Source organism: Echinops telfairi, unplaced genomic scaffold (genome assembly GCF_000313985.2).
Source record: "Echinops telfairi isolate 266 unplaced genomic scaffold, ASM31398v2 ScPeMD7_33;HRSCAF=127, whole genome shotgun sequence".
Lineage (NCBI taxonomy): Eukaryota > Metazoa > Chordata > Mammalia > Afrosoricida > Tenrecidae > Echinops > Echinops telfairi.
This window is the reverse complement of record NW_022103930.1, coordinates 1,633,374-1,658,488: the sequence shown is the minus strand read 5'-3', so window position 1 is coordinate 1,658,488 and position 25,115 is coordinate 1,633,374. Positions and strand designations below refer to the sequence as shown.

General features: G+C 41.0%; 1 protein-coding gene across 1 annotated transcript in view; it reads left to right on the top strand.

Moving 5' to 3' along the window:
- QRFPR (pyroglutamylated RFamide peptide receptor) overlaps nt 1–23,619 on the top strand; it is a 64,276-nt gene extending 40,657 nt beyond the window's left edge. The window contains exons 2-6 of the mRNA XM_004716485.2: nt 3,265–3,423; nt 6,070–6,131; nt 17,795–18,030; nt 20,076–20,173; nt 21,140–23,619. Coding sequence (XP_004716542.2) covers nt 3,265–3,423; nt 6,070–6,131; nt 17,795–18,030; nt 20,076–20,173; nt 21,140–21,540 — 956 coding nt within the window. The 3' untranslated portion in view covers nt 21,541–23,619. The remainder of the gene's footprint in view (nt 1–3,264; nt 3,424–6,069; nt 6,132–17,794; nt 18,031–20,075; nt 20,174–21,139) is intronic.
- Nucleotides 23,620–25,115: the final 1,496 nt, after the last annotated feature.

The window sequence follows — 25,115 nt, the reverse complement described above, 5'->3', positions numbered from 1 at the left end:
AGATAATGCAGGTATCTCCTTTTACAGCCTCCCTGGTTCACTTCAGCATCAATGGGGGTGGGGATGGGGTGGGGGGGCAGTATTCCACAGTTTCACTCTGGCAGACTGACAAACTATTTTACTGAACAGTGTTGGGATTTCAGGCACTGAAACTTAGGCTGCGATGTGTGGAACTGGCTCTTGAGTTGCCAGATAGAATTTCATAGAACTAGAAAGGATGGTCTAGAAGGACCAATCCTACATTCAATTTCTCATTTAGACACCAAATGAGAGGCAAGAGAATCATGAGTTAACAGAAATTTCTAGTAAATGGATACAGGACTTTGACTATTAAATGGACACCCAGTATTCACTGATTTTAAAACAGAAAATAAACCTCCTACAAAGCACTGCTATGAATTTTCTTTACAGTCTGAGATGATCTTCCGATCCAGAGAAGAAATATGGTCCTACAATGTCTGCCTCGGCCAGCCTACCAGCTTGAATCCAGTGGCCTTTTGGGGGTCAGGTAGTTTCTAACTAAGAAAAGGTCAAAAGCAGGTGTTCAGGGAGTTGAAAGACCAAGAAATCATGTCAAACAAGGGACAAGTGGGTCAAATTTTTAATATTTAGCCTATAGAAAACAAGGCTTTTGAAGGACAAGAAATCATCTTTCAAATACACGATACCCGTTGTTTGGAAAAGAGAGGGGTTTTGTTTGACTACCCAGAAACTAAAAGAAGTTGGTCGAATTACTAGTAAATGCCATGTCCAATAAGAATTTCCTTTTTAACTATTGGGGCTTAAGAGCTCTCCTCCATTCTCTCCAAGTCAATGAATATTCAGTGAGGGTCTACTGGGTGCCATTTTAGGTGTTTAAAATACATCAAGGATGAAAGATAAATCTCTGCTCTTCGGGCATTTACTGCTATATTTCAGACGTATGGGGAGACCTTTAATAAGTAACAAAACAAATAGGTAAACCATATATTATGTTAGAAAGGAAGAATGAGGGACAAATAGTTGAATATAAGAAATGAGGAATGAGAGGCGTGGGATTGGGAATGGGACAGGCTGCACTGATAACTGTGGTTCCAGTCATTGAGAAGGCGCTTATATAAAGCAAAACTTCAAGGAAGGAAGGGAGGGCCTCTTGGGGAAGAGCATTCCAGACTGAAGGAACGCCATGAAAAGCCTTCCATGGTTGGATGCACTCGTGAGGAGGCCCCTTTGGAGGGCTTGGCAGAGTTTTAGAGAGAAAGGAAAATGAAGAGGGGGTTCCACCTTTGGGGTTAGAGGTTGGGCTGCTAATGTTTTAGGTCTCTTTCAACTTCTTATAGTCCCTGCACTTTTCTCCTATAACCACAAAACAAAATGAAACAAAAAAAAGTAATAAACTCATGGCCATGTCCTTTGAGGGCTAATCAGCTTTCGCCTACTGCAAGTCTCGAGTTTCCAATATGTCTGTCCGTCTCCCAGTGGCATTAACAGGGGCCCCTCTGGACACTTTCCCAGCCAAGCAGCCCTTGGGATCCCTGGCCCCACAGAGGACAAATGCCAGCTCCTGAGCCTGGAGAGCAGGTCAGGTCATGAGACTGCAGCCGGAACTGGGGGGATGTGGCGCTTGTCCACAGAAGATTCACCAGGGCTCGAAGTTGGCCTGTCCCAGTAATAGTTAAGAGTCATCTGTTCCATGCTTCTGTGTTTATGTTGCACATTTGGGCAAGTCCTCTCCTTCATAGATGAGGCTAAATCCATCTGTCTTTCATCTGAGAAAGGTGGCAACGACCCAACAGATCTTGGACCAAAAGCATAGTGGTTTGTGTTGTTTACAAGAAAGACATTTTCTGTGAGCTTACTGTTTTACAGGGAACTTAATGAGAATTTACGGGGAGGAATTAAACTATTTTCTTTAGCTAATAAATGTTTCAATTATTTTATACCAAGTCTGATTGCTGATGCCTGCCTGTCAGCTCCTGTGGTCGCCCTGCCCTTGGGGTTTCATATGCTAACATGGAACATTTGTCTTGTGGAGACAGTTTGGGGTGCTATATGACCATGGACTCGTTCAAAACCAGGATGCTGTCATTGATCTCAGTTTGTTTGCTTCTATTTCTGTCCTGGCCTTTGTCACTTTGAGTATTCGGTGATTTTCAAGGCGTGTGGCTGTAGCTCTCTCAGGCAGGTCTGTGTTTGAAGCATCTGGTACCAGGGGAATAGTCAAAGAAATCACAAGCCAGAAATCTTGGATGAAATGTTACCCGTCCCTTTTTTTCTTTCTGTTTTTTGTCTCTCAAATCAAAATAATATTTTTGTCTCTTTTCGTTCCAGGTCTTAATTCTTTGAATGTAGCCAGGACCTGCCATCCATTTATTTCTTACAACCAAACCCGCGTTTTGAAAGGTTTCATTTGGGAGATTGTATTTTGAATAACATTGTTTTCATGGGAAAGGGTAGACTTGCCTCTTTGGATTTCCAAGGCTGTAAATCTGTACAGGTGTGCAGAAAGCCTCATCTTTTTCCCTGGGATGGCTGGAGGGCTCTACACCACCAAAGCCTGATTCTCTTATTATTGGGAATTATTAATTCCAAAACTGGCATTAAAGGATGAGAAGCCAGGTCCCAGGGTTCATCGACCCATGTGGTGAAGGAGTTAGAAAAGATTATAAAACAATGTTCATGCTGACCATGCATTCAGATATTTTATAGAAGACTTTGTATAAACCAAATGAAGTATATTTATAGGCCACTTCTTGCCCGAGGCACCTAATTATGAAACTCTTGCATTACAGGAAGTAAAATCAGTTGAAAAACAGAAATGACGTGCTTTAGATATAAAGTCATGGAGTTAAAGTCAAAGGGACTTCCGGGATAAAAGGAGAACTCTGAGAGTCTCTGATGAGGATGATTCATTTGTTATGACTTGAAAGAGAACCAAAACGGAAGGCAGAATCAAAGATCTCTGTGTAACTGAGACCGGGAGACTTTGCTCTTCTCACGCACAGGATATATATATATATACATACATACATATACACATACATTTATATTTTCATTATGCTTACCTGTTTTCCCAGTCTCTTATTAAACTTAGAACACATAAGTTATGTGGGGAGAGAACACATAAGCCAATGTAACCTTTCTTCATGCTGTGTCTCTAAGGTAATTATAGGTACAAAGCCTTTGAAGAGAGGCTCAGGTTGAATTCGCTGTTATAATTACCAAGAGACAGTCAAACCTTTTGTTCCATCTTGTTGTCTGATTTGTCCCGTCTCCTTGCTACAGGTGCCTTCATTTGCAAGATGGTACCATTTGTTCAGTCCACTGCCATTGTGACCGAGATTCTCACTATGACCTGCATTGCCGTGGAAAGGCACCAGGGACTGGTGCATCCTTTTAAGATGAAGTGGCAATATACCAACCGAAGGGCCTTCACCATGCTCGGTGAGCCACTTGGCTGCTCCACTATGCTAATGCTAATGCTGTTTTTCATTTCAGCACAAAAAGAATTTCTGGAAAAAGAATATTGACAGAGACAGCAAGAGTGGCTTCTTGCCTAATTGTAGCTACTGAAGTATCATGGGAGGCCTTGGGGCCTTTCTCCATTTCTCCCCAACCTCGTCCCATTTCTCCCCTAGACCTACTCCAACACTGAACATTTCTGATTCACATTCACGTCTCAGTTTGAGTCGGAAACTTGTAAGCATTACTTCCAGTAAAATTAAAATATTCTATGAATGGTACATTGCCTCCTGAGCATCTGCTAAACTACGAAGATGTCTGCGATGTCGTGCTGAAGGAAGAAGGTCGTAGATTAAGATAAAGAAGAGGAGGCGATTGTGATGGTGGCAGGCCTGGGTGTTTAGTAGTGTGCAGACCAGGGGCGGTGCCCAGTGGGGGTCCTGCTGGGGGTCCGGACACAACACAGACGTTCACAGGCTGCCTGAAAGCACAGGAAGATGAGCACACAAGTGCCTGGCAAACACAAATACCACTGACTTCCAAATTCTGCTCCAGGCAATTCTGGTTCTTCAGCTTGTTACACCCTTTCCTGACTCAGCACGTCATGACGAGCATGTACACAGCGATAAATGTTAAATAGAAAGCAATGTTCTGGTGGTTAGGACAGTTGAATGGAATTTTTTTTCTACTCAATAATTATAATTGAGCTATCTGACACCTTAATATACACCAACGGAGTTCGAGTTGATTATAGCTCGATAATCAGAGGCCTAGTAAGCAACTAAAGCAATAATCAAAGGGAATGATTTTGGTAAAGCTCACACTTGAGAGAAATCAAACATTTATTTCTGCTTTAAAGACTCCACCGGCATTGGATCATGGAATTACAAAACGAAGCCCAGAAAGCTTTGCAATGTTCAACTCATTTTAAATAGTGTGAAATGAATAGATAAATCAATAAGTGAAACATTCATTAGTTTTATTTGGTTATTTTCAAACTCTTGAAATAGCTATCCTATAACCAAAAAAAACCCCTAAATTCTCTTAACTTTTAATAACTAACCTTGAAGATAGGAAATTGTGAAAAACCCGTGTAAGTGTGGAAAGAAGATAAGGTATGCGATTTGTGAAGTTAATAAAAACATGGAGTTAATAAAAAGGACAGAAGAGTGGAGGAAGTCTCAACACTTGAAAGAAAGTCGATAATAAGCAGTGAAGGTGGTTCCTACTCAACAAAAGTCACTAGACGCTGGGACGTTTTCAGAAAAGTAGGCCCATCTCCACAGAGGAGCATTGCAGCATTGCCTGATCGCTCCCTTTTGTTGCACCTTGAACCGGCCGTGTCAGTTATGGGGTCTGTGATGCCCACAAATTCTGGCAGCAGAAACTGCGGGGCCTCTGACCCCTGGCCAAGGGAACCTTGCTAGGCTTTGCTTCCCAGAAGTGGCTCTAGATTGAGTCAGAAATGTACATGGAGATTTCATTTGGCCCTTTACCCCTGAGCAGGAAGAGAGCCCGGCGTGTTGGTGAGTTAGACTTAATTCCTTTAGAATTTGTCTTAAAGGGTACAAAGATAGCTGGCTAACACACACACACACACACACACACACACACACACAGGAGTCAAAATGTTCTTGCAAATTTTTATTATTTTTAATCCCATTTTCTCTTGAGCTTTTAAAAAGAGATAAATATATATAGATATGAAATGAAGCTCTTAGCTTCAACCCAAAAGGTCAGCAGTTTGAACCCACCAGCCACTCTGTGGGACGAAGATGTGGCAGTCTGCTTTAGAAAGATTGCAGCTTTAGGAAACCCATGGGGCAGTTTTCCCGGGTTCTGTAGTGTCACTCTGAATCAGAATCGGCTCCAAGTCAACAGATAATGGCATATTTATGGAGGCTTTTAAAGTCCTGTGGCATTAAAAGATAACGGAACACACACAAACACATCCATGTGAGATACCTCTCATATACAGGGTGACAGATCAGACAGAAAAACGTGGCATCTCAAACTACTTTTGATCATGATGGTATTCTATAGCCAGCTTCAGTGTGTGTGTGTGTTTAAATAATGAACCGCAATTCTCTTAGATGGCTTAACTGCATCCTGGTTGAATGTAGACTGAGGCTACTCAGTACCAATGTAGAAAGAGTAAGCAGAGTTTGGGCCAGGAAAGACTGCAGTGGGGGTTCTTGGTTTGGGCCTCTGCCTAGACTGTTAGGATGCACAGGTTGAAATGCTCCATAGTAGTTTTTCTGCATTTTCCTTACTGAGGGAATATTATTGAAGAAACACCCCTTAACAATTTCATGAAGGTCAAGTAATTTTGAAAGAGAACCATGGTTTCTGACTGTAGGTGTTTATTTGGTAAATCAGAAACTGATGCCTGGATTATATGGTACAGGCAGTGAAAAGCTAGGAAAGAATCTTAAGCCTTGGAAAGGGATTTCAGGAAGCTGGTTCTGGCAGCAGGGTGGCTGGTGTTGAAGGACTGAAGGGACGTGTGAGGAGACTGCCACACTGTTCTAGCGCAGAGATGATGGGTGTGATGAAGTCTTTATTGAAAGATGCATAATGCAGTTTGCTTAGATGACCTGTGTTCTGATGATCTTACTGTTTTCACAGGTTTGGTCTGGTTGGTGGCAGTTATTGTGGGATCACCCATGTGGCACGTCCAGCGACTTGAGGTAGACTTGGGGCTGGGGTAATATTGTCTTTTGAAGTGCTAGTCCACCTCAATTGTAATCACGTCCTTCCTGAAAGAGAATTAACCACACATTTGTCTGAGATCTCGATTACATCACTGAAAATCTTTCAAGTAGATTAAAATAATTGTTCTTTGCTTTATCTAGTGCTCACTTGATTTTGTTATTGCCAAGACTTTAATGTGTAGATTTTTTGAAACTGTATCAGGGTCACTTTTCCTCCCACCTGAGGATGCCTTCGATGTTTTGTTAGCCTTTAAGAGATTGATTGCTCTACATTTTGCAAGCTATATAAAATATATGTGATTGATTGTCTTTCTTTATTGGTTGACTCTCCTTTGGAAGTCCTTCCTGACTTGTCTCCTATCCATTGATTAATTGGACTTTAAGTAGGAAACCATGTTAGGACATCATTTTATCCAAGCCCTGTCCTTCTGTGACACCTTGTCAGGCAGTTCCAGCCTTGCTAGTTATTTATGAAGCTGGGACTTTGTGCTACTTTTATGTATTTCTCTCTGTCCCTGGGACAGACTTTACCATGTTCTGCATAGGTAGTCTGACACAGGACCTGCTAGGATATTTTTTAAACTATGAATCTTTTATTTCCTTTTTAAACTGACAGGCAAAATGTGAAACATAACTTCATCGTCAAATCTTATGTTTTAAGTGATAAGGGAAGAATCAATGTAACTGAAAGCTGAAAGGTTGGCAGTTCAGGTCCATCTGGCAGCCTCTTGGAAGAAATGTCTGGTATTCTGTGTTAAAAAAAATCAGCTAGTTTTGGGAATAATGAGGGCAACAAATGTATAGATGTGCTTTACACAATTGATCTATGTATTGTGATGAATTGTATGAGCCCCAATAAATTGATTAAAAAAAAAATCAGCTAGTGAAAACCTTACAGGGCAGCATTCAACATGGGATCAGCACAGGTGGAAATCAAATCCATGGCAACTGTTCTGTTTATTTTTGGTTTAGCTTGATTATAAGGCAAACATACATTGAAAAAGTAGAATGTTGGTGTAACTGACATACTGCATGCGTTATACTTGAGTAGAAAGAGCAAAAAGCAACTTAAAAGTTATTGCTTGCTGCCTATAAATGCAGTCTGAAGACTTTCCAGTTCCATAGATGACATCCTATGAATAAAACTTGCCAAGCCCTATAGATTTTCCTCTGTTATTTTAAGTCACAACAATAGTGTTCATTCCAGCTTCAAAATGCCCAGTGCTGGGTCTACGACATTAGTCTGTACTGTCAAGGAATTTTAAACATTTCCCTTCCTCCAGCTTGAGTCTTGTTTGGACCAGAGCCTACCACGTGGAACAGCGGCCTGGTTAGCTTCCCGATTTCCTGGCCTTGCATTTCTCTTTCTGCATGCGCTTGGCTGACTTTGACTATCCAGAGGCTGAGGATAATGATGGGAATGAAGCGCAGACATTCTTTGGCACTGGTGCCTTCCGAAAAGGCTGTTTCCCATGATTGATCCTTCACCACTTGACGGTCAGTTTATCATTCTATGGTGGCTCTTATGTTATTGTGATGCTGGAAGCTATGTCACTAGTATTTCAAATACCAGTAGGGTCACCCAATATTGCATGAACAAGTTCAAGCTACATTGAAGGGATTAGCCAAAAGCAAGCCTCCGGGAATGGATGTTGTTTCAATTGAAATGTTTCAACAAGTTGATGATGCACAGGAAGCACTTACTTATGTATGCCAGACATTTTAGAAAACTGCTAACTGGCCAATTGAATGGAAGAGATCCATATTTGTACCCATTCTGAAAAAGATGACCCAACAGAATGCTCAAATTACAGAACAATATCATGGATATCACATGCAAGAAAAAAATTGCTGAAAATCATTCACCAACATTTGTAGCAGTCCATTGACGATGAGCTGCCAGAGGTTCGGGCCAGATTCAGAAGAGGATGTGAAATAAGGGATATAATTGCTGATGATCGATGAACCTTGGCTGAAGACAGAGAATACCAGACAGATGTTTACTTGTGTTTCATTGACTGTGCAAAAGCATTTGACTGTGGATCGTAACAACTTATGGATATACCTGAGAAGAGTAGGACTTTCAGAACACTTTATTGTGTTCAGCCAGAACCTGTACTTGGTTCAAGAGCCAATTGTGAGAACGAAACAAGAGAATATCGCATGGTTTAAAATCAGAAAGAGGTGAGAGTCACTGTAGTCAGCCTGTATGCTGAACAAATAATCAGGGAAATTGAGTTACAGGAAGAAGAAAGCAGCATCAGGATTGGAGGAAGGCTTATTAATAACATGCAATATGCAGATGACACAACCTTACTTGCTGAAAATGAGCACATGAAGCACTGGCTGAGGAAGACTGAGGTTTGTAGTTGTAGCCTTCAGTATGGATTGCAACTCAGTATAAAGAAAACTAAAATCCTCACACCTGGACAAATAGGTAACATTATGATAAACAGAGAAAAAATTCAAGCGGCCAAGGTTTGTATCTTGCATCACTGCCAAACACAGGCAAACCAGATCTGCTTTCTGTGAAGAAAAAATCTGATTTCATTTTTCTTATTATATTAAATGTGTTAATAGACATCCCCATTACCACATTTTCCCTCTTAAATCTATTTTAGAAAGAGAGAAATAAGTACGAGAGAGAGAGAGCGCGAGCGCTAGCTTGTAAGCAGCATGAATTTCTCACCTAGTGGAAATAAAGCACCCTGTCTTCAGTATTTCTCACTGATAAGCCCTGCTTTACTCTCACTTGGCCCTCTCCAGGGTGGTGTGTTCGATGACATTCAAGGGTAGAAACAGTGAAGTGATTAAACTAACTCTATCATCACTTCTGCTCCTTCACTGCATAAAACTTAGATTTCAGAACATCTCAATAGCTGCCAGAATACCTAGTTTGTGTTGGACTTGGCCCTGACTATACGTATATTTTAGGTATAGGACAGCGCAAATCCCAACCATGAGTTTATGCTGTCTTGATCAAAGGAGACTTCACTCATGTCAGTTACTTGAATTGCTTCTTTCTTTAGTGTCCCGAAGTAAGATTTGGGATGTAAATTGGGAGAATAGTGGTTTGGAGAAGAAGTAGATCCATCATGACACTCAGGCACTCTTTCGGGCAAGGGGTTTTGGAGAGAACTGTGCACAGTGAAGCTGTGAGTTAATTATTAGGAGGCTGCCGAATTGCAAAGACATTGGTTCAAACCTGCAAGTTGCCCTGAGGGAGCAGGATGAGGCTATCTGCTCTCTTGTCTTAGTTTCAGAAACTCAAAGGAGTTTCTGCTTTGCCCCACAGGGATGTCATGAGTTGGAATTGCCCTGGTGAGAGGGGTTCGGTTTGATGTGGTACATACAGAAATAGAGGCTATGCGGGTGGTTCCCGTTAAACACTCAGAGCATACACTCGGAAAGTCTTTGTTCAGGCCCCGGGCACGTGGACCTTTCGGAAGACCGCCGTCTTCCTGGCATCTGGCTTTGGGACTTGTCGAGACATCACCTGCAGCACTCACACGAAGTCAGAGGGAGCTGCATTTTCGCATTTCCAGGGAGCTTGGATCTTAAGATTACTTTTCAATATGTGTTCTTATTCTTAGTTGTCTTTGTAAATAACACTTAGATTAGAACCTTTGGTAAGAGTAGTGAAAAAAATCCCCCAAATTCCCTTAACACTGAAGATTGTTGATAGATTTTGTTAGGAATATGGGCGGAACTTTGTCAAGACTGAAATGTATTTTTTTTTTTATCTAGAAAGTTCCAGAGTAACCAAAGTGAAAACCATTTTCATAAATTCTCTCAGTTTTATTCCTGTTACAGAGAATGAAATATGGATGTTCTTTAAATATGTAGTTGGGGTTTGCAATAAGCCCTTATTAGCATTGCTATGATGGCACCCATCAACACTAGCATTTGTGTTATTACTAATGATATTTTTGAACTCAAAAGACTAGCCTTCAGAAAAAGTGTGAATAAATCAGCATCACATTTCCATAAGATACATAACTCAAGGGATTATCATTGAGTTGAGTATTTTCTAGGATGATAATAGTTTGAATCCCAATTTCACACCTTTTTTCAAAGTCTACAAGCTACCCCTTGCTTTCTAATATCTTTCCAAGCAAGGTGTTCATTCCAATAGGAGACAGGAGTGGCAAATTAGGAGCTGTTGGTACTTCTCAACACGAAACCCTAAACCTTTCCAAAATACATCCCTTCAACAATTGAAGAAGTGAAATGATCTAACATTAAACTACATAGAATACACTTACAATGCTTGACAATTGTAATGTTCTTTCACCCAACTGAAAGCATAACTGTAGTGGAAGTAAAAGTTTAAGAAAGATAAAATATGAAATTGAAGATAAGCCCTTCCAATTGGAAGGCAATAAAAAAATGACAAGGGAAGAGCTGCTTCCTCACAGCATAGTCACCCTTAATGATGTGAATCAAGTAAAGCCTTTGGATCTTCATTAGCTGTTGGGTCATGACTTAAAAATAAGAATAAATTGCAGCAAACACCCACTAATAATTAGAATGTTAAATGTACAAAGTAATTGCAAATTGTAAAATAAAATAGATTGCATAACCACGTCCTTGACATGACGGAGTTCACGAAACTGATATTGGCCATTTCGAGTCAGACAGCCATATGCCTTACTATGCTGGGAATGACACATTCAAGAGGCATTCATCATCAAAATGACGTTTCAAGATCTATCTTGAGATACAGTGCTGTCTGTGATAGGATGATCCCCAAACACATACAAAAATTCAGTTAATAGAACTATTCTTCCCCAGAAGCAACAAAGCCCACATGGAAGCAGCACATCAACATGTGTGATCATGAAGGGCTGAAGGGACCAGGCTTCAAGCACCAAAGGCGGGGGAGAAAAAAAAATCATATCATCGTGAATGAGGGTGGCGCGTGATGGGGACCCAATGCCCATCTGTAGACAACTGGACATACCTTGCAGAGGGGTAGTGGGGAGGAGATGAGTCACTTAGGGTTCAGTATAGCAATAATGAAACCCACAGCCTTCCTCTAGTTCTTAAACGCTTCCTCCCCCCAACTACCATGACCCCAATTCTACCTTGCAAACATGGTTATACCAGAGGATGCACAGCGGTACAGATGGGAACTGGAAACGCGGGGAATCTAGGACAGATGAACCCCTTAGGACCAGTGGTGACAGTGGCGATATCGGGAGGGAAGGGGGGTTAGAAAAGGGGAATCGATCACATAGATCTACATATAACCTCCTCTCTGGGGGATGGACAACAGAAGGGTGGGTGAAGGGAGACGCCGGGCAGTGTAAGATAAGCTATAATAATAATTTATAAATCATTAAGGGTCCATGAGGGAGGGGGAAGTGGGGAAGGAGGGGAAGGGGATAAAAGGAAAATGAGCTAATTCCAGGAACTCAAGAGGAAAGCGAATTTTGAGAATGATGAGGGCAACAAATGTATAGGATTGTGATGAATTGTATGAGCCCCAATAAAATGATTTAAAAAAATACAACTATTCTTCAAATTTATGTATCAACCACCTAAAGTTAATGATGAATAAATTGAAGAAGTCTACCAATTTCTTCACTTTGATATTGATCAAATGTGCAATCAAGATGCATTGATAATTATTGGTGATTGGAATGTGAAAGTTAGAAATAAATAGGAAAGAACAATAGGTGGTAATTATAGTCTTTGGTGGTACAAATGAAATGGAGCTGGCATTACAAAATTTTGTAGGGCCAATGATTTCTTTATTACAAATACCTTTTCAACAACATAAATGATGACTGTACAGGTGGACTTCACTCGATGGAATATACAGGAGCCAAATTGACTACATCTGTGGGAAGTTTCAAAATCGAAGCCTGAGCTCACCAATGAAAACAAGGACAAAGGCTGGTTGTGGAATAGATCATCAACTGCTCATATGTAGTTTCAGGTTGACAATGCAGACTAAGGTGCACCAAGCCATGGTATTCTCAGTCATCTCCTATGATTATATAGGAGTCAAATTAACCACATCAGTAGGAAGAGAGGAGGGAGACGCGCAATATCATCAGCTTAGAACAAGGCCAGAATTCAACTGTGGAATAGACCATTAATTGCTCCTGTGCAAGTTCAGGTTGAAGTGGAAGAAACATCATGCACGAGAAAGCAAAAGGTCATTCAGAAGGCAGGATAGGAGGAAAAGCGGATGTCAGAAGAGAGTCTGAAACTTGTTCTTGAATGTAGAGGATCTAAAGCACACGAAAAGAAAGGAAGAAGAGAAAGAATTACACAGAAAAACTCACAGGGAAGTTCCAGAAAACAAAGTATAACTTTGTAATGAAATGAAAAGGTCTGGAGTTATAAAGCCGTTACAAATCGAGGAAAGATTGAAGTTGTCTAGGATTTCATTTCAGTTGGATTCACAATCATCAGCACGCGTGAAAGCAGGACTTATTGCATTGGGCAAATTTGCTGCAAAAAGACCTCTTTGTTAAAAATCAAACATGTCATATTCAGGAATAGGGTGTGCATCATCAAAGCCATGGGTACTTTCAGTTGCCTCATGTGCGTATGAAGCCTAACAATGAATTAAGAAGTCCCTAGAAGAATTGAAACGTTTGAAATATGATATTGGCAAATAATATTGAAAGCATCCTGGACCTCCAGGAGAACAAACGAATCTGTCCTGGAGAAAGTACAGCCAGAACGCTCGCACTGGGATGGTGAGACTGTCTCACACTCTTTGGACACGTTGTCAAGAGTCTGCTCCCGGGACAGGGACATCGTGCTTTGGTAAAGTAGAGGATCCCTGACGAAGAGGAAAATCGTCGACAAGATGGATCGCAGCACTGGCCGCAACAGTGGGCTGGACAGAACGAATACAATCAAGAACGTGCGCTTCAATTCTATTTAAAACTTTTAAAAATGTAAAATTTAGAAGAAATCAAGCACTTACATGGAAAAGCCATACTTTGTAACAAAAGAATAAATAACATTATATCCCATCTGAAATATGTACAATTGTTCATGTTTACGGACTTAAAATATTTTATTGCCACACTATCATTGGTTTAGCATGTCATTGAACGGCAGTCCTGAATTACTACAATGAAACATAGTCTGGTCCTTCAACATCCTGATGAGTGTTCTGTTTGAGCTCTGCTGCAGCCACTGTACCAAGCCATTTTTTTTTTAGGGCTTTCCTCTTTTTTACTGACTCTCTACCAAATATAATGTAATACTTTTCCAGAGATTTCGGATAACAAGTGTCAAGTTTTTAAGATGTTATTTTACCATTCTTGCTTCTAAGAACTATTCTTCCTGCACTGCTTCTGAAACAGATTTGTTTTTCTGGCAATTCATGGTATATTTAATATTCTGTGCCAGTTCCTTCATTCAAATGAACCAGAGTTTCTTTGTTCTCCCTTATCATTGTCCAGCTTTTACATGCATGGAAGATTTAAATACGTGATGAGTTTGGTCAGGCCTACCTTAGTCCACAGGTGGTATCTTTAAAACAAAACAAAGCAAAAAAAAACATTGTCAAACACTGTAAAGAGGTTTTCGCAATAGATTTGTCCAGTGCCCTGCGTTGTTGGACTTCTTGACTGCTGCCTCCAGGCTGTAAAATGAAATCCCCGACACATCCCCTTTCTCCCGTTGGCGTGATGTCCTTATTGGTCTAGTTGTGAAGATTTTTATTTTCTTAATATTAAAGTGATTTAATCCGTACTGATAGCTGTAACCTTTATGTTCATCGGTAAGTGCTTCAAGCCCCCCTCACTTTCAGCAAGCAAGGCTGTGTCATTTGCGTATGCAGATTGTTATGGAGTTATTCTCCAACCCTAATTCTGTCTCCTTCTTCATACAACCCAGTGGTTTGTGTTGTCAGGTGGCATCGTGTTAATTCTGACCCATCTCAATCCTATGTCCAACAAAATGAAGCACTGCCCAGTCCTGCACCGTCTCACGTTTGGTCCTGTGCCTGCGCCCGTGGTTGCAGCCCCTATGGCAATCCAGCTCACTGAGATTCTTTATCTTTCGGGCTGCCCTTCCACCTTACCAAGCATGATGCCCTTCAGGGAATGATCTCCCCAGATAATATATCCAAGATATGTAAGATGAAGTCTTGCCATTCCTGGACTCGACAGATCAGTTTGTCCTTTTAGTAGTCCATGGGACTTTCACTATTCTTCTCCAGCATCACAATTCAAATGCTGGATTTTACCATGCCTTGGAAATTACCATGCCTTGAGTCAGGTGCACCTTAGTCCTCAAAGTAACATCCTTGCTTTTCAATTATTCTACAGAGGTCTGTGCAGCAGGTTTACCTAATGTAATACATCTTTTGGTCTCTTGACTGCTGCTTCTGTGAGAATTGATTGTGGATCCAAGCCAGACAAAATCTTTGACAACTTCCATCTTTTCTTTAATTATCAAGATCTTACCCATCAGTCAGTTGTGAGGATTTTGGTCTTGTTTGCATTGAGTTGTAATCCACACTGAAGGCTACAATCCTTGATCTTCATCAGCAAATGATGCGAGTCCTCTTTGCTTTCAGCAAGTAAGATTTTGTCAGTTCCATATCGTAGCCTTCCTTCAATCCTGATATCATGTTCCTCTTCATATAATTCAGTTTCTCCGATGATTTGCTTAGCATACAGATTGAGTAAGGGTGTTGAGAGGATACAAGTCTGTCACACACCTTTCCTGATTTTAAACCATAGTATTCCCTTGTTCTGTTTGCACAGCTGAGTCCTGATCCATGAACAAGCTCCTCATGGGTACAGTGAAGTGTGCTGGAAATCCCGTTATTCTCCAGGTTTTCCACAGCTTGTTGTGACCCACACAGTCAAATGCCTTGGTATAGTCAACACGACACAGGCGAACAGCTTCTGGGACTCTCTGCTGTGAGCCACGATCATCTGACATCAGCTTCTTAGATTATTTGCTCACAGATTGAATAAATTTGGTGAGAAGATAACAACTTGACACACATCTGTGATTTTTAGCCGGGCAACATCCCTGTATTCTATAACAATGGCCCTTGGTCCACGTGCAGATTGCACATAAGCACACTGAAGTCATCTGCAATTCCCATTCATTGCAATGTAATCCACAATTTGTTGTGATTCACAAAATCAAATACTTTCATATAACCAACGAAGCACAGATAATCATTTTTCTCATCTTCTTTGCTTTAGTAAATAATTATATCCCTCATTTCATATCCACTTCTGAATCTCCCCTCGCAGTTTCTTGTGTATGTATGACTGCTCCGATTTGTGACATATTTAGCATAATTTTATTTGGGACATAAATTATATTTTTATTATTTCTTTGTTCTGATGAATTAACTTTCTTCCAAATGGGCACAGATGTAGATCGCTTCCATTGGCTAGATAGCTCTTTGAAATTTCTTGGCTTAGACAGCTGATGGCTTCCAGTGTTGTGTACATTTGTTGAAACATTCAGGTGTGTTGAAACATCTCAATTGCTATTTCATCAACTCCTGGCACTTTTTACCCCTAATCCGTATAGTGAAGCTTGGTCTTCTGCCTACAGTAATATTCGTTCTTCCTCGTTCCTGAAATGGGTGTATGGTGACCAATTCATTTAGCTTCTATGACTGGGCACGCCTCCTGTGCTCTTTTGATGGTTCCTAGATCAGTCAATATTGTGCCCATGTCATCCTGCAATAGTGCAATTAAAACTTATAGCTTCAAGTCATTTTTTTCCACGTGAGAAAAGGAGAGAATTTTCTCCCCTTTTGGTTTTCTTACTCCAGGCAATTGCCCATTTCACTAAAATATTTTATTAACCACTCTATGTTCAAGAAGGTTCACTGTCTCTCCTGACATCTAATTTGATCTTTATTTCTGCCTTTTACGTGACCTTCTGCCCTTTTCATGTACGATTTCCTTAATGTCATTACACAAGTCATCTAGTCTTCAGCCATTAGTCTTCAGTGCCTCCAATCTGCTCTTGCAAATGTCTCCGCGTTCAGGTCGACGTACTCCTGTTTGCACGTTGGCTCTTGTAGACTGTTTTTCATTTTCTTCAGCTTCAACTTGAAGTTGCAAATGAGCAACTGATGGTCTTGTCCACAGAAATCCCATGATTGAGGATACCGTGTTTCTCCACCATCTCTTCCCACAGCTGTGGCCACCTTGCTTCCTGACTATCTCGCCTGATCTTTAAAAAGGTACTTCCAATGAAGAAGTCATGTCTATTACCTTACTTCCTGTGTCCTGCAAGGCCAGGCCCTTCTTTGTTTCCAACTTTCACATTCCAATCACCAAAAATTATCCATGCTTCTTGATTGCACCTTTGATCAATTTAAAAGTGAAAAAAAAAATTGGTAGAACTCTTCAATTTCTTCATCATTTGCCTTGATGTCTGGGTGTAAATTTGGATAATTGTTTTATTTAGTGGTCTTCCTTTTAGGTGTATAAATATTATCCTATCATTGACAGTGTTATACTTCAGGATAGATCTTGAACTATTCTTTATTATAATGAATGTGAAGCCATTGCTTTTCAGTTTGTCATTCCTGGGGTAGTCGACCATATGATGTCTGATGAAAAATAGCGATTCCATTTTGCATTCACTAATGCCCAGGTATTGATCTTCAACCATTCCATTTCATGTTTTACCACTTCTAGTCTTCCTAGACTCATACGTTGAATTTTCCAGTTTCCAAGTAGGAATGGGTGCTTGCAGCTGTTTCTTATCCTTTTGAGCCATGCTACTTCAGGTGATATAAGTGATGAAAGTTTGACTCAGTTCATGCCATGCTCTATTTTGAAGAGGCTGCTCTTCTTCAGTGTCATTGTTTTGAGTGTCTTCTAAATCAAGGGGCTCATCTTCTGCCGCTATATCAGACCATGTTCCACTACCATCCATGACGTTTTCAAACTGGCTTATATTTGCAGTCTCTTGCCAGGTTCTTATTTCTAGTCTTAGACTGGAAGCTCTGCTGAAACCTGTCAATCCAGGCTGACCCTGCTGGTATTTGAAATACTGGTTACATAGCTTCCAAAATGGCAGCAACATGCAAGCCATCTCAGAATGACAAACTGAAAGATAAGGGGTGGGTTGTTGTGGTAGTTAAATGATTTTAGGTCAGTGTGACCATGTAGGAAAGTGTAGGGGTGGAATCCAATCTGTCAATCAGTTCTCCGCCTGGTGATGCATCCCTGGGGGTGTGGCCTTCTTTTAAGTAGCAGAACCTCCCTCTCTCTCAGCCCCTTCACCTTCCTGCTTGCTGGGACTCTGTTGATGACCCTGAGAGCTGTCAGCATTCCCCTGTGTTTCCACTGACTTTGGATCCACGCCACTCTGTACCCACCAGCCTGCGATCTTCCTGCTTCCTGGCTCACCATTCTGTGTCACCGGCTATGCGAGTCTGAAGAGGGACATAAGGATTATCATCTGATTTGTGGACTGGAGTTGGAGTGGGCTGGGATGCCCTCTTGATGTATCGTTGCTTCTGAATATAAAGCTTTCTTTTACAAAGATGTGTGTAACTGGATTTGTATCTCTAAATCACCAGGCAGAACGCAGTTGTCATAATAATTGGCTGCCTTTTTGTTCTTTTGATTCTGCATACTAGTTCTGCTAACTGAATTGTTCTTGTCTTCAAGATTAAATATGACTTTTTGTATGAAAAAGAACATGTCTGCTGTTTGGAAGAGTGGGCCAGCCCTGCGCACCAGAAAATCTACACTACTTTCATCCTTGTTATCCTCTTCCTTCTGCCCCTTATGGTGATGCTGATCCTCTACAGTAAAATTGGTTATGAACTTTGGATAAAGAAAAGAGTGGGAGATGGTTCAGTGCTGCAAACTATTCATGGAAAAGAAATGTCCAAAATAGCCAGGTTGGTTGAATAAAATATTCATGTATGTTTAAAATATGCTAATTAATTGCCATGAAACTTAAGAGCAGTGCGAGATCCCAGAATTCTTTACTAACTAGGTCAAGCCATCATGATTAATTTATAGTTAGAGCTTATAAATTAGGGTAGGGCTGACCTTTCCCTTTTAAGGTTATGTGGATGGCAGGAAAACAAAAACCAAACCGAAAACCCCACAGGTTCAAAATCAAAGGGATGTAGCTGTTGCAGGAACGAACTTCGTTTGATTTAGAAAATTGTTATATTTTCATCTGCTTGTGGAATATGACCTGGTAGGAAGATCTGTGAGCTCGTTTCAGGACCCAGGGTTTCCACCCACAGTCCTGTGATGTGCATCTGTCTGTCTGCTCACAGGTCCTGGTTTTCTCACATACACAAGGGAGCAAAGCAACTTCCAGTCTGCTTTCTCCCCTCCCTGTGCTTGGTGGCCATGAGGGATGATACGTGTGGAAACCGTTTTGATAGTAGAATATGCTGAAAGTATGCTAATTCTATAAGATTATTTTATTTTTCCTAAGATGTTTGCTGTGTTCATAACCAAAATATGAAACTCACTGCCCTTGAGTCAATGCCAACTCATGTCAACCCAAGGGGACAGACTAGACCTTCCCTCTGAGTTTCCAAGATGGTAACTCTCTACAGGAGTAGAAATCCTCATCTTTCCCCTAGCAGCCCCTGGTGGTGTTGAACTACTGACCTGGCAGTTATTAGCCCAACATGTAACCACTACTGGACCAGAACTTTTCTTGTTCATTAATAGCTCCTTGAAAACAAAATACACTGCTATAGTACCTATCACTCATACGGTTTATTTTATACTCTACAGTCAATGGTTATTTTAAAAAGAAACTAAAGGCTCTTGGGAGAAGTCTGGATTTAGTGGGTTATAAATTCTTGAAGTGTGCAGCGACCTCTAGTGTCCTGTTTGTATAAAGAACTCTTCCTTCTCACTGACAGTGGGAGCCCATGAACCACTGTGGGTCTTGGTTCACATTGCTCATTTAGCTCTCCCACTTCTAGCTTGTTGAAACAAGAGATAACGAGCGTGGCATTTTTATAAACCTAAAATACTGCGCAAACGTAGACCTCTTGCAAATGCTCATCTTTATCACCAGCCCAATGGAGAAACCTAGCTTGAATCTGTGTAATCTTAGTATTTCGATATAAAAGATAATATTTTTAATTCTATCCTACAGGCTCCAAGCATTACACAACTAGGGAGGCTTCATTATCAAAGGCATTATCAAAACCACTTTTAAGTATAAAGTGACTAAGACCTTATGCGCTGAGTTAGACTGCCTGGCTCCAAATGACATTAAAAATATGTTTACAGGACAACAGTATAAACCCCAAACACCTGCTGAACTAAGCGCTTATCTGAGTTTGCAGATGAACCATCTCAGTTCCTTAGTTTCTACATTTATTAAATGTGGATTGGGAACATTAGTGACAAATTCCCTGCCCAGCAGTCAGCACAGGCGCCAAGCCCATCGTGAGCACTCCGGAAATGGTGCCTGTTCTCGTCATTTTGTTCAGTACAGGTTTTTTCCCACAGGTGACTCGTTTGGGGGACTTTCATTTCCTTTCTGTTGCCTTTTACGTCCTAAGTATGTTTTTCACATGAGGCAAGCAGGGGGTGTGAGAGCCCTGTGGCAGAGTAGGTTATGCACTGGGCCACCAAGTGCAAGGTCAGCAGTGCAAACCTTCGAGGTGCTCTCAGCTGGAGACATATGAGGCATCTGTTCCTGTGATGATTTACAGCCTGCCAAGGAGCAGCTCTACTCTGCCCTGGAGGCTTGACGTGAGTTGGGATGCACTCAATGACAATGGGTAGCAGGGGAATGTGCGTAAATTCCAGTGAGAACAGATGAAAATCAGCTTGTATGAGTATTTTTTTAAAATGATGGTTAAGAAGTCAAAGCTCAAACTCGATATGATAGATTTGCTGTATCCACTCGGCCTATTTCCCAAGGAGGAAACCAATGCGCTCTGTCTCTTTGTGGGTGCAGGAGGAAGAAGAGGGCTGTCATGATGATGGTGACCGTGGTGGCTCTCTTCACTGTGTGCTGGGCGCCCTTCCATGTTGTTCATATGATGATCGAATACAGTGAGTGCTTGCCGTTCTTCTTTAATGGGCAGTGGATGATTGAAGTGCTTGGCTCTTCTCCGAGGCAACCAAGCATTTCTGTTTCTTCCCCATTTGGAGGACCACCACGTGCATGATGGTACATAATTGTGCATGACAATGACTATGCTTACCCCCTGGTGGTGAGGGGGGTTACACGTTGAGCTGCTAATGGCAACGAGAGCAGTTTGAAACCACCAGCTGCTCTGTGGAAGCAAGATGAGGCTTTCTACTCCCATGAAGAGTTACAGTTTCAGAAGCCCTCAGGTGCAGTGCTACCCTGTCCTCCGCGGTCCTGATGAGTAGGGACTGATGAGGTGGCAGTGAGAGAGCACTGGCTATGACTAAATCTTTCATAATGACAGAAGATGACATTTTTGAAATTCTTCCACCCCCGCTATTCTTTTGATGCTCAGTGCTCATTTATAAATTGGGAGAGGTGTGATATCTTCCTGTGGGGGTTTTCCTACTTAGACACCTGACTCGAACCACGTGAAAGTAAATAACACCTGGGATTTCCATCAGACCAGAAGGGTCTTCTTTCTGATATCCAGGTACTGCCTGGGGTTCTCAGTCTGGATGTGTTGCACACAGATGGACATTTCAGAAAGAACTGCTCCTGTCAGCTTACATGAAGCTTGGAGTTATCAAGTTGAGATAACGTGGAGTTATCAAGTTGAGATACAATGAGCCCCTAATACATGTCAGGCACCAAGCTACATTCTTGTAGGCCTAGATTCCGTGAGAAGGAAAATTCGTCACAGAGGGTTATATTTATTTAGATCATAGGGTGCCTCTGTCCCCCAAATGGTCTTGTCTTTAATCTTGCATTCAACAACTCATACCAGTGTCGTAGGTAAGCCTGTAGAATGTCATATATGTTATGTGGAAGTTTTATGTTTTGCTTATGAAAGCAAATCTGCACTCTAAAGCCTTATTTTATTGCAGGTAATTTTGAAAAGGAATATGATGATGTCACAATCAAGATGATTTTTGCCATCGTGCAAATAATTGGCTTTTCCAATTCCATCTGCAACCCCATTGTGTATGCATTTATGAATGAGAACTTCAAAAAGAACTTCCTGTCTGCAGTTTGTTATTGCCTAGTGAATGAATCCTTATCTCCAGCACGGAGGCGTGACAACTCAGGACTAACCATGATGCCAAAGAAAGGAAGGTTCCCTCGGAGAGCGAATCTGGTCGAGGAGACCAAAGGAGAAGCCTTCAGTGATGGCAACATTGAAGTCAAATTGTGTGAGCAACCAGAAGAGAAGAAAACTCTCAAGCGGCATCTTGCTCTGTTCAGTTCTGAACTTTCTGAGAATTCTGCTGTAGGCAGTGGGCATTGATTATTGTAATGACGCCCTCATGAGTGATGCCATTCCCACTGGAATCAAAAGAGGCATTACTTTGATCAAAGGTCAGAGACTTTTTTTTAATTCTTAAAATGATAACAGAGAAAACTTAAATTAGTCTCTTTAAAACATGGTTGTCATGAAAATAAATTTTTGAAATATTGGGAAATGATCCCTGTACATTACAAAAAGCATGAATTTTTAAAAATCTTATACAGAAATAAATGTTCTTGGCTGTCAGTTTCCCCACTATACACTCAATATAATGTCTTCTGCTGTATTACAAAATTGGACACGATCCTAACCTTAAAATGATGGCTTCTTTCTCTACTAATAAGTGTAGTAGCTTAACACGGTGAAATGATTAGTGCACTGTCAGCGTTCAGTGAGAGAGTCATAAATGTGATCTGTACCATATCATAAAGTCAAAGAAGTTAGAGAGCCAGCCAAGTAACAGATTAATAAGACTTGGAGTTGGATTTGAACTTCTTATAGCTCCCCCAGTTACTACCGCTATGATGACTAACCAGTCTTTTAACATGTGGGGGCCTCTACTCCATCCTGTGTATGCTAGAGGTGGATTTGTATGTCATGGAATTGCCCTGTGAATAAAGTGAGATGTGCATTTAGTATTGTGAAACACCTCCAAGCACCAACGCAGTATCACAGCTGTTTCAAAGCTTTCCCTTCTGTTCCTCCTTCCTTTTAAAGGCTTGCTGTTCCTGCCCTACTTTCCTCTCATGCTTATCTTTTTACCAAGTTTCTCTAATGAAAAGAAGAGAACATTTCTGGAGTCCTCCTTGTGGGTTGACTTTAGACCAATTTAACCATCTTACATAGTCATATCTTAATTCCTCCATCTTCCCTAGTGGGAGGAAATATTTTACTCACTGGTGAGATGCAAAATGACACAAGACCTTTTGGAGTCCCTGGGTGATGTAAACAGTTAGGCACATGACTAATGACAAAGGTTGGCAGTTCAAGTCTACTTAGAGGCCCCGTGGAGGGATGGTCTGGTGATCTACTTCCCCAAACGTAGCCATTTGAAACTGTGTTCAGTGAAACAAACAGTCAAAGCTCAAACATAATTCTCCTCTGACGCACCTGGGAATTGGAATTGACTTTAGGACAATTGCTCTATTCAGGCTTTTAGGTGGAGGTGGATCCGCGAGAGAATCAACTCCATACGGAGGAAACGGTACTGCAGGCAAGGTTGACTTCAAAGACAGGAGAGTCAGGACAAACAAGAGAGTCCCCATGCTTCTTCCCGAAATCTCATTAAACCTAAGCCTTCTCTCTTCAATCTTCTATGTCATGAGTTTAGTGATCAACACAGCGCTCTCTGACTCCCTTTTCAATAGCTGAGATTCCCCAAATCCAACGACAACTCACTGTCAACCTATTTCTTCTGTCATCAGTTTTCGAGCACTTAACTGCTTACTCTATAATAAAATGAAAGAGGAGCCCAAACACCTTAGGATGCCAACCTTCTAAGATACCAACCAAACAATCCATTGACAACCAGCTAATTCTGACTCCTGGCTCCCCTATGCAACACAGGAGAATTGCCCAGAGGGTTTCAAAACCTTGGAAATTTCATGGACACAAACTGCCAGATGTTTCTCCCCCAGAGTGACTGGAGCTTGACTATTAAGAAACAGATAATTAATATAATGTGAGTGCCAATGTTCAATGAATGAAAGAAAATATGTGGTATTGGGGAAATTGTAGATATGAAACAGGAACAGAAATAAAAGGAAAAGAGGGAAATACATGATTTTCTTTGGGTTGCAGTGCACTAAATGTGTGTTGTTTATGTAAATTGTTTACCTGTTATACCTAGTTAACTGTTATATCTAGTTAACCTATACCCAGAGACAGCTGTCATTAAATCATTAAGCCATTACCAGTGCAGCTTGTTATGGGCCATCCTTCCTCAATCGAAAATGTTTCCTACAAATCTTTCTAAATGCTGTATACATGTGCTTCAAATATGACCAAATGGAAAGTCGCTAAATTGGCACTATTATTGACCATTTGATGAATACGTTTTCATTTTTTAAAGTTGCTAAATATTGCAGAGCTTGAAATATTGCAAAGCTTGTTCTAATACTTGTATATTATATAATAACTTAAATATTTACTATCAAATTTCCAGAAGCCCTGTGAGTAAATTGTTTTCCTTTGCTTACATTATAAGATACATCATCTCCTTGCCTGGTTACAAGGGTCTGGAAGGGAAGCATGGTTCAACTATGGATGAGACCAACCCCCTATTGTATTAGTCAAGGACACTCACACCGGGACCACAGAACAGGATAAAGCAAAGTCACTGAGCGTAGCCCTAGAGTTTGCATAGGAATATCATGCTGTACCCTATTTTTCTCTTCTCCCTAACCTTACAGCCCCTGAGTCCCTTAACCCATTTGTCTGATACACAGTCATCTGATTATTCCTTCTTTTTCTTTTTTTTTTCCTCTGGCTCAGATTGTCAGTCATTTTAACCCTTTTTTCCCCCCATACTTGGTGCTTGGCTCGAGAATTGAGAAGGCCACTTTGGGTCCAGGGGGGAAGGTTCGGGAGGAACACAGAAAACAAAACTTTATTAGTGTTAGGATAAAACAATTATGAAAGCAATAAAAAAATTATATTTGATAGTTCAGACCTCTTAGCATAGCTCCATTGTGAAGAAAAGACCTGTGCATCTTTCTCCCTCTATCAAATTTTATGTATTTGTGTATGAGTCAGGATACCAGCAGTAGGCATTTTAATTACAAAGGCGAGACTACTAATGGATAGTTTTCTCATTCAAATGAGTAGAACTTTACACGGAAAATTCCCAAAATAGGAGTAAAAAATCCACAGGTTTTAATATTGTTTCCCATCTTCCTGATGCTCAGTAAGGGAGATGAGAGGCCTGTGAAGGTAACGATACAGGGACGGGGGAAAAAGAACTAGAGTTTAACTCTGCTCCAGACATGATATGGCAGAAAATTGGTACTGAAGAAAGGGCATCATATTCATACAGTTGTAGGTCGGTAAGGGCACAGGGTGACAATGACATCAGTGAACAAGGTTCATGGACCAAGTGCTTGCTTTGTTACCTTAGACCAGCCATGTGGAGGATGGCCACAAGTAGCACATTATACCTTTAAACCTATTATTAAAATTTAAACTCGGTGTTAAGATAACAGCTTGATAGTAGAAACGTGCAAGAGATTATTGCTCCTACCATCAAAACAAGAGAAAGCCAAGTAGTCTATTAAAATCATACCAGTTTTAGCTAAGATCACAGGTGAAGTGAAGTTCACAAGGTGACAATCATCCCTTAAGGAAGGATAGGATATGGGGACTCTTCCCCTTGGCAGACGATAAAGGGAAGGGGCAGCTGCCACCATATGAACAAGAAGAAAATAACGTGAAATGCCAGCCATTCATTAAAAGCTAAAGGTGGGCGATTGTGACAATTCAGGACCCTCAGTAACCCCAGACACCAGAGAATATCATAGCTTCTTGCCAGTATTTTCACATTCTACCTTAAGGTGCTCAGGGAAACATTGGGCAGGGAT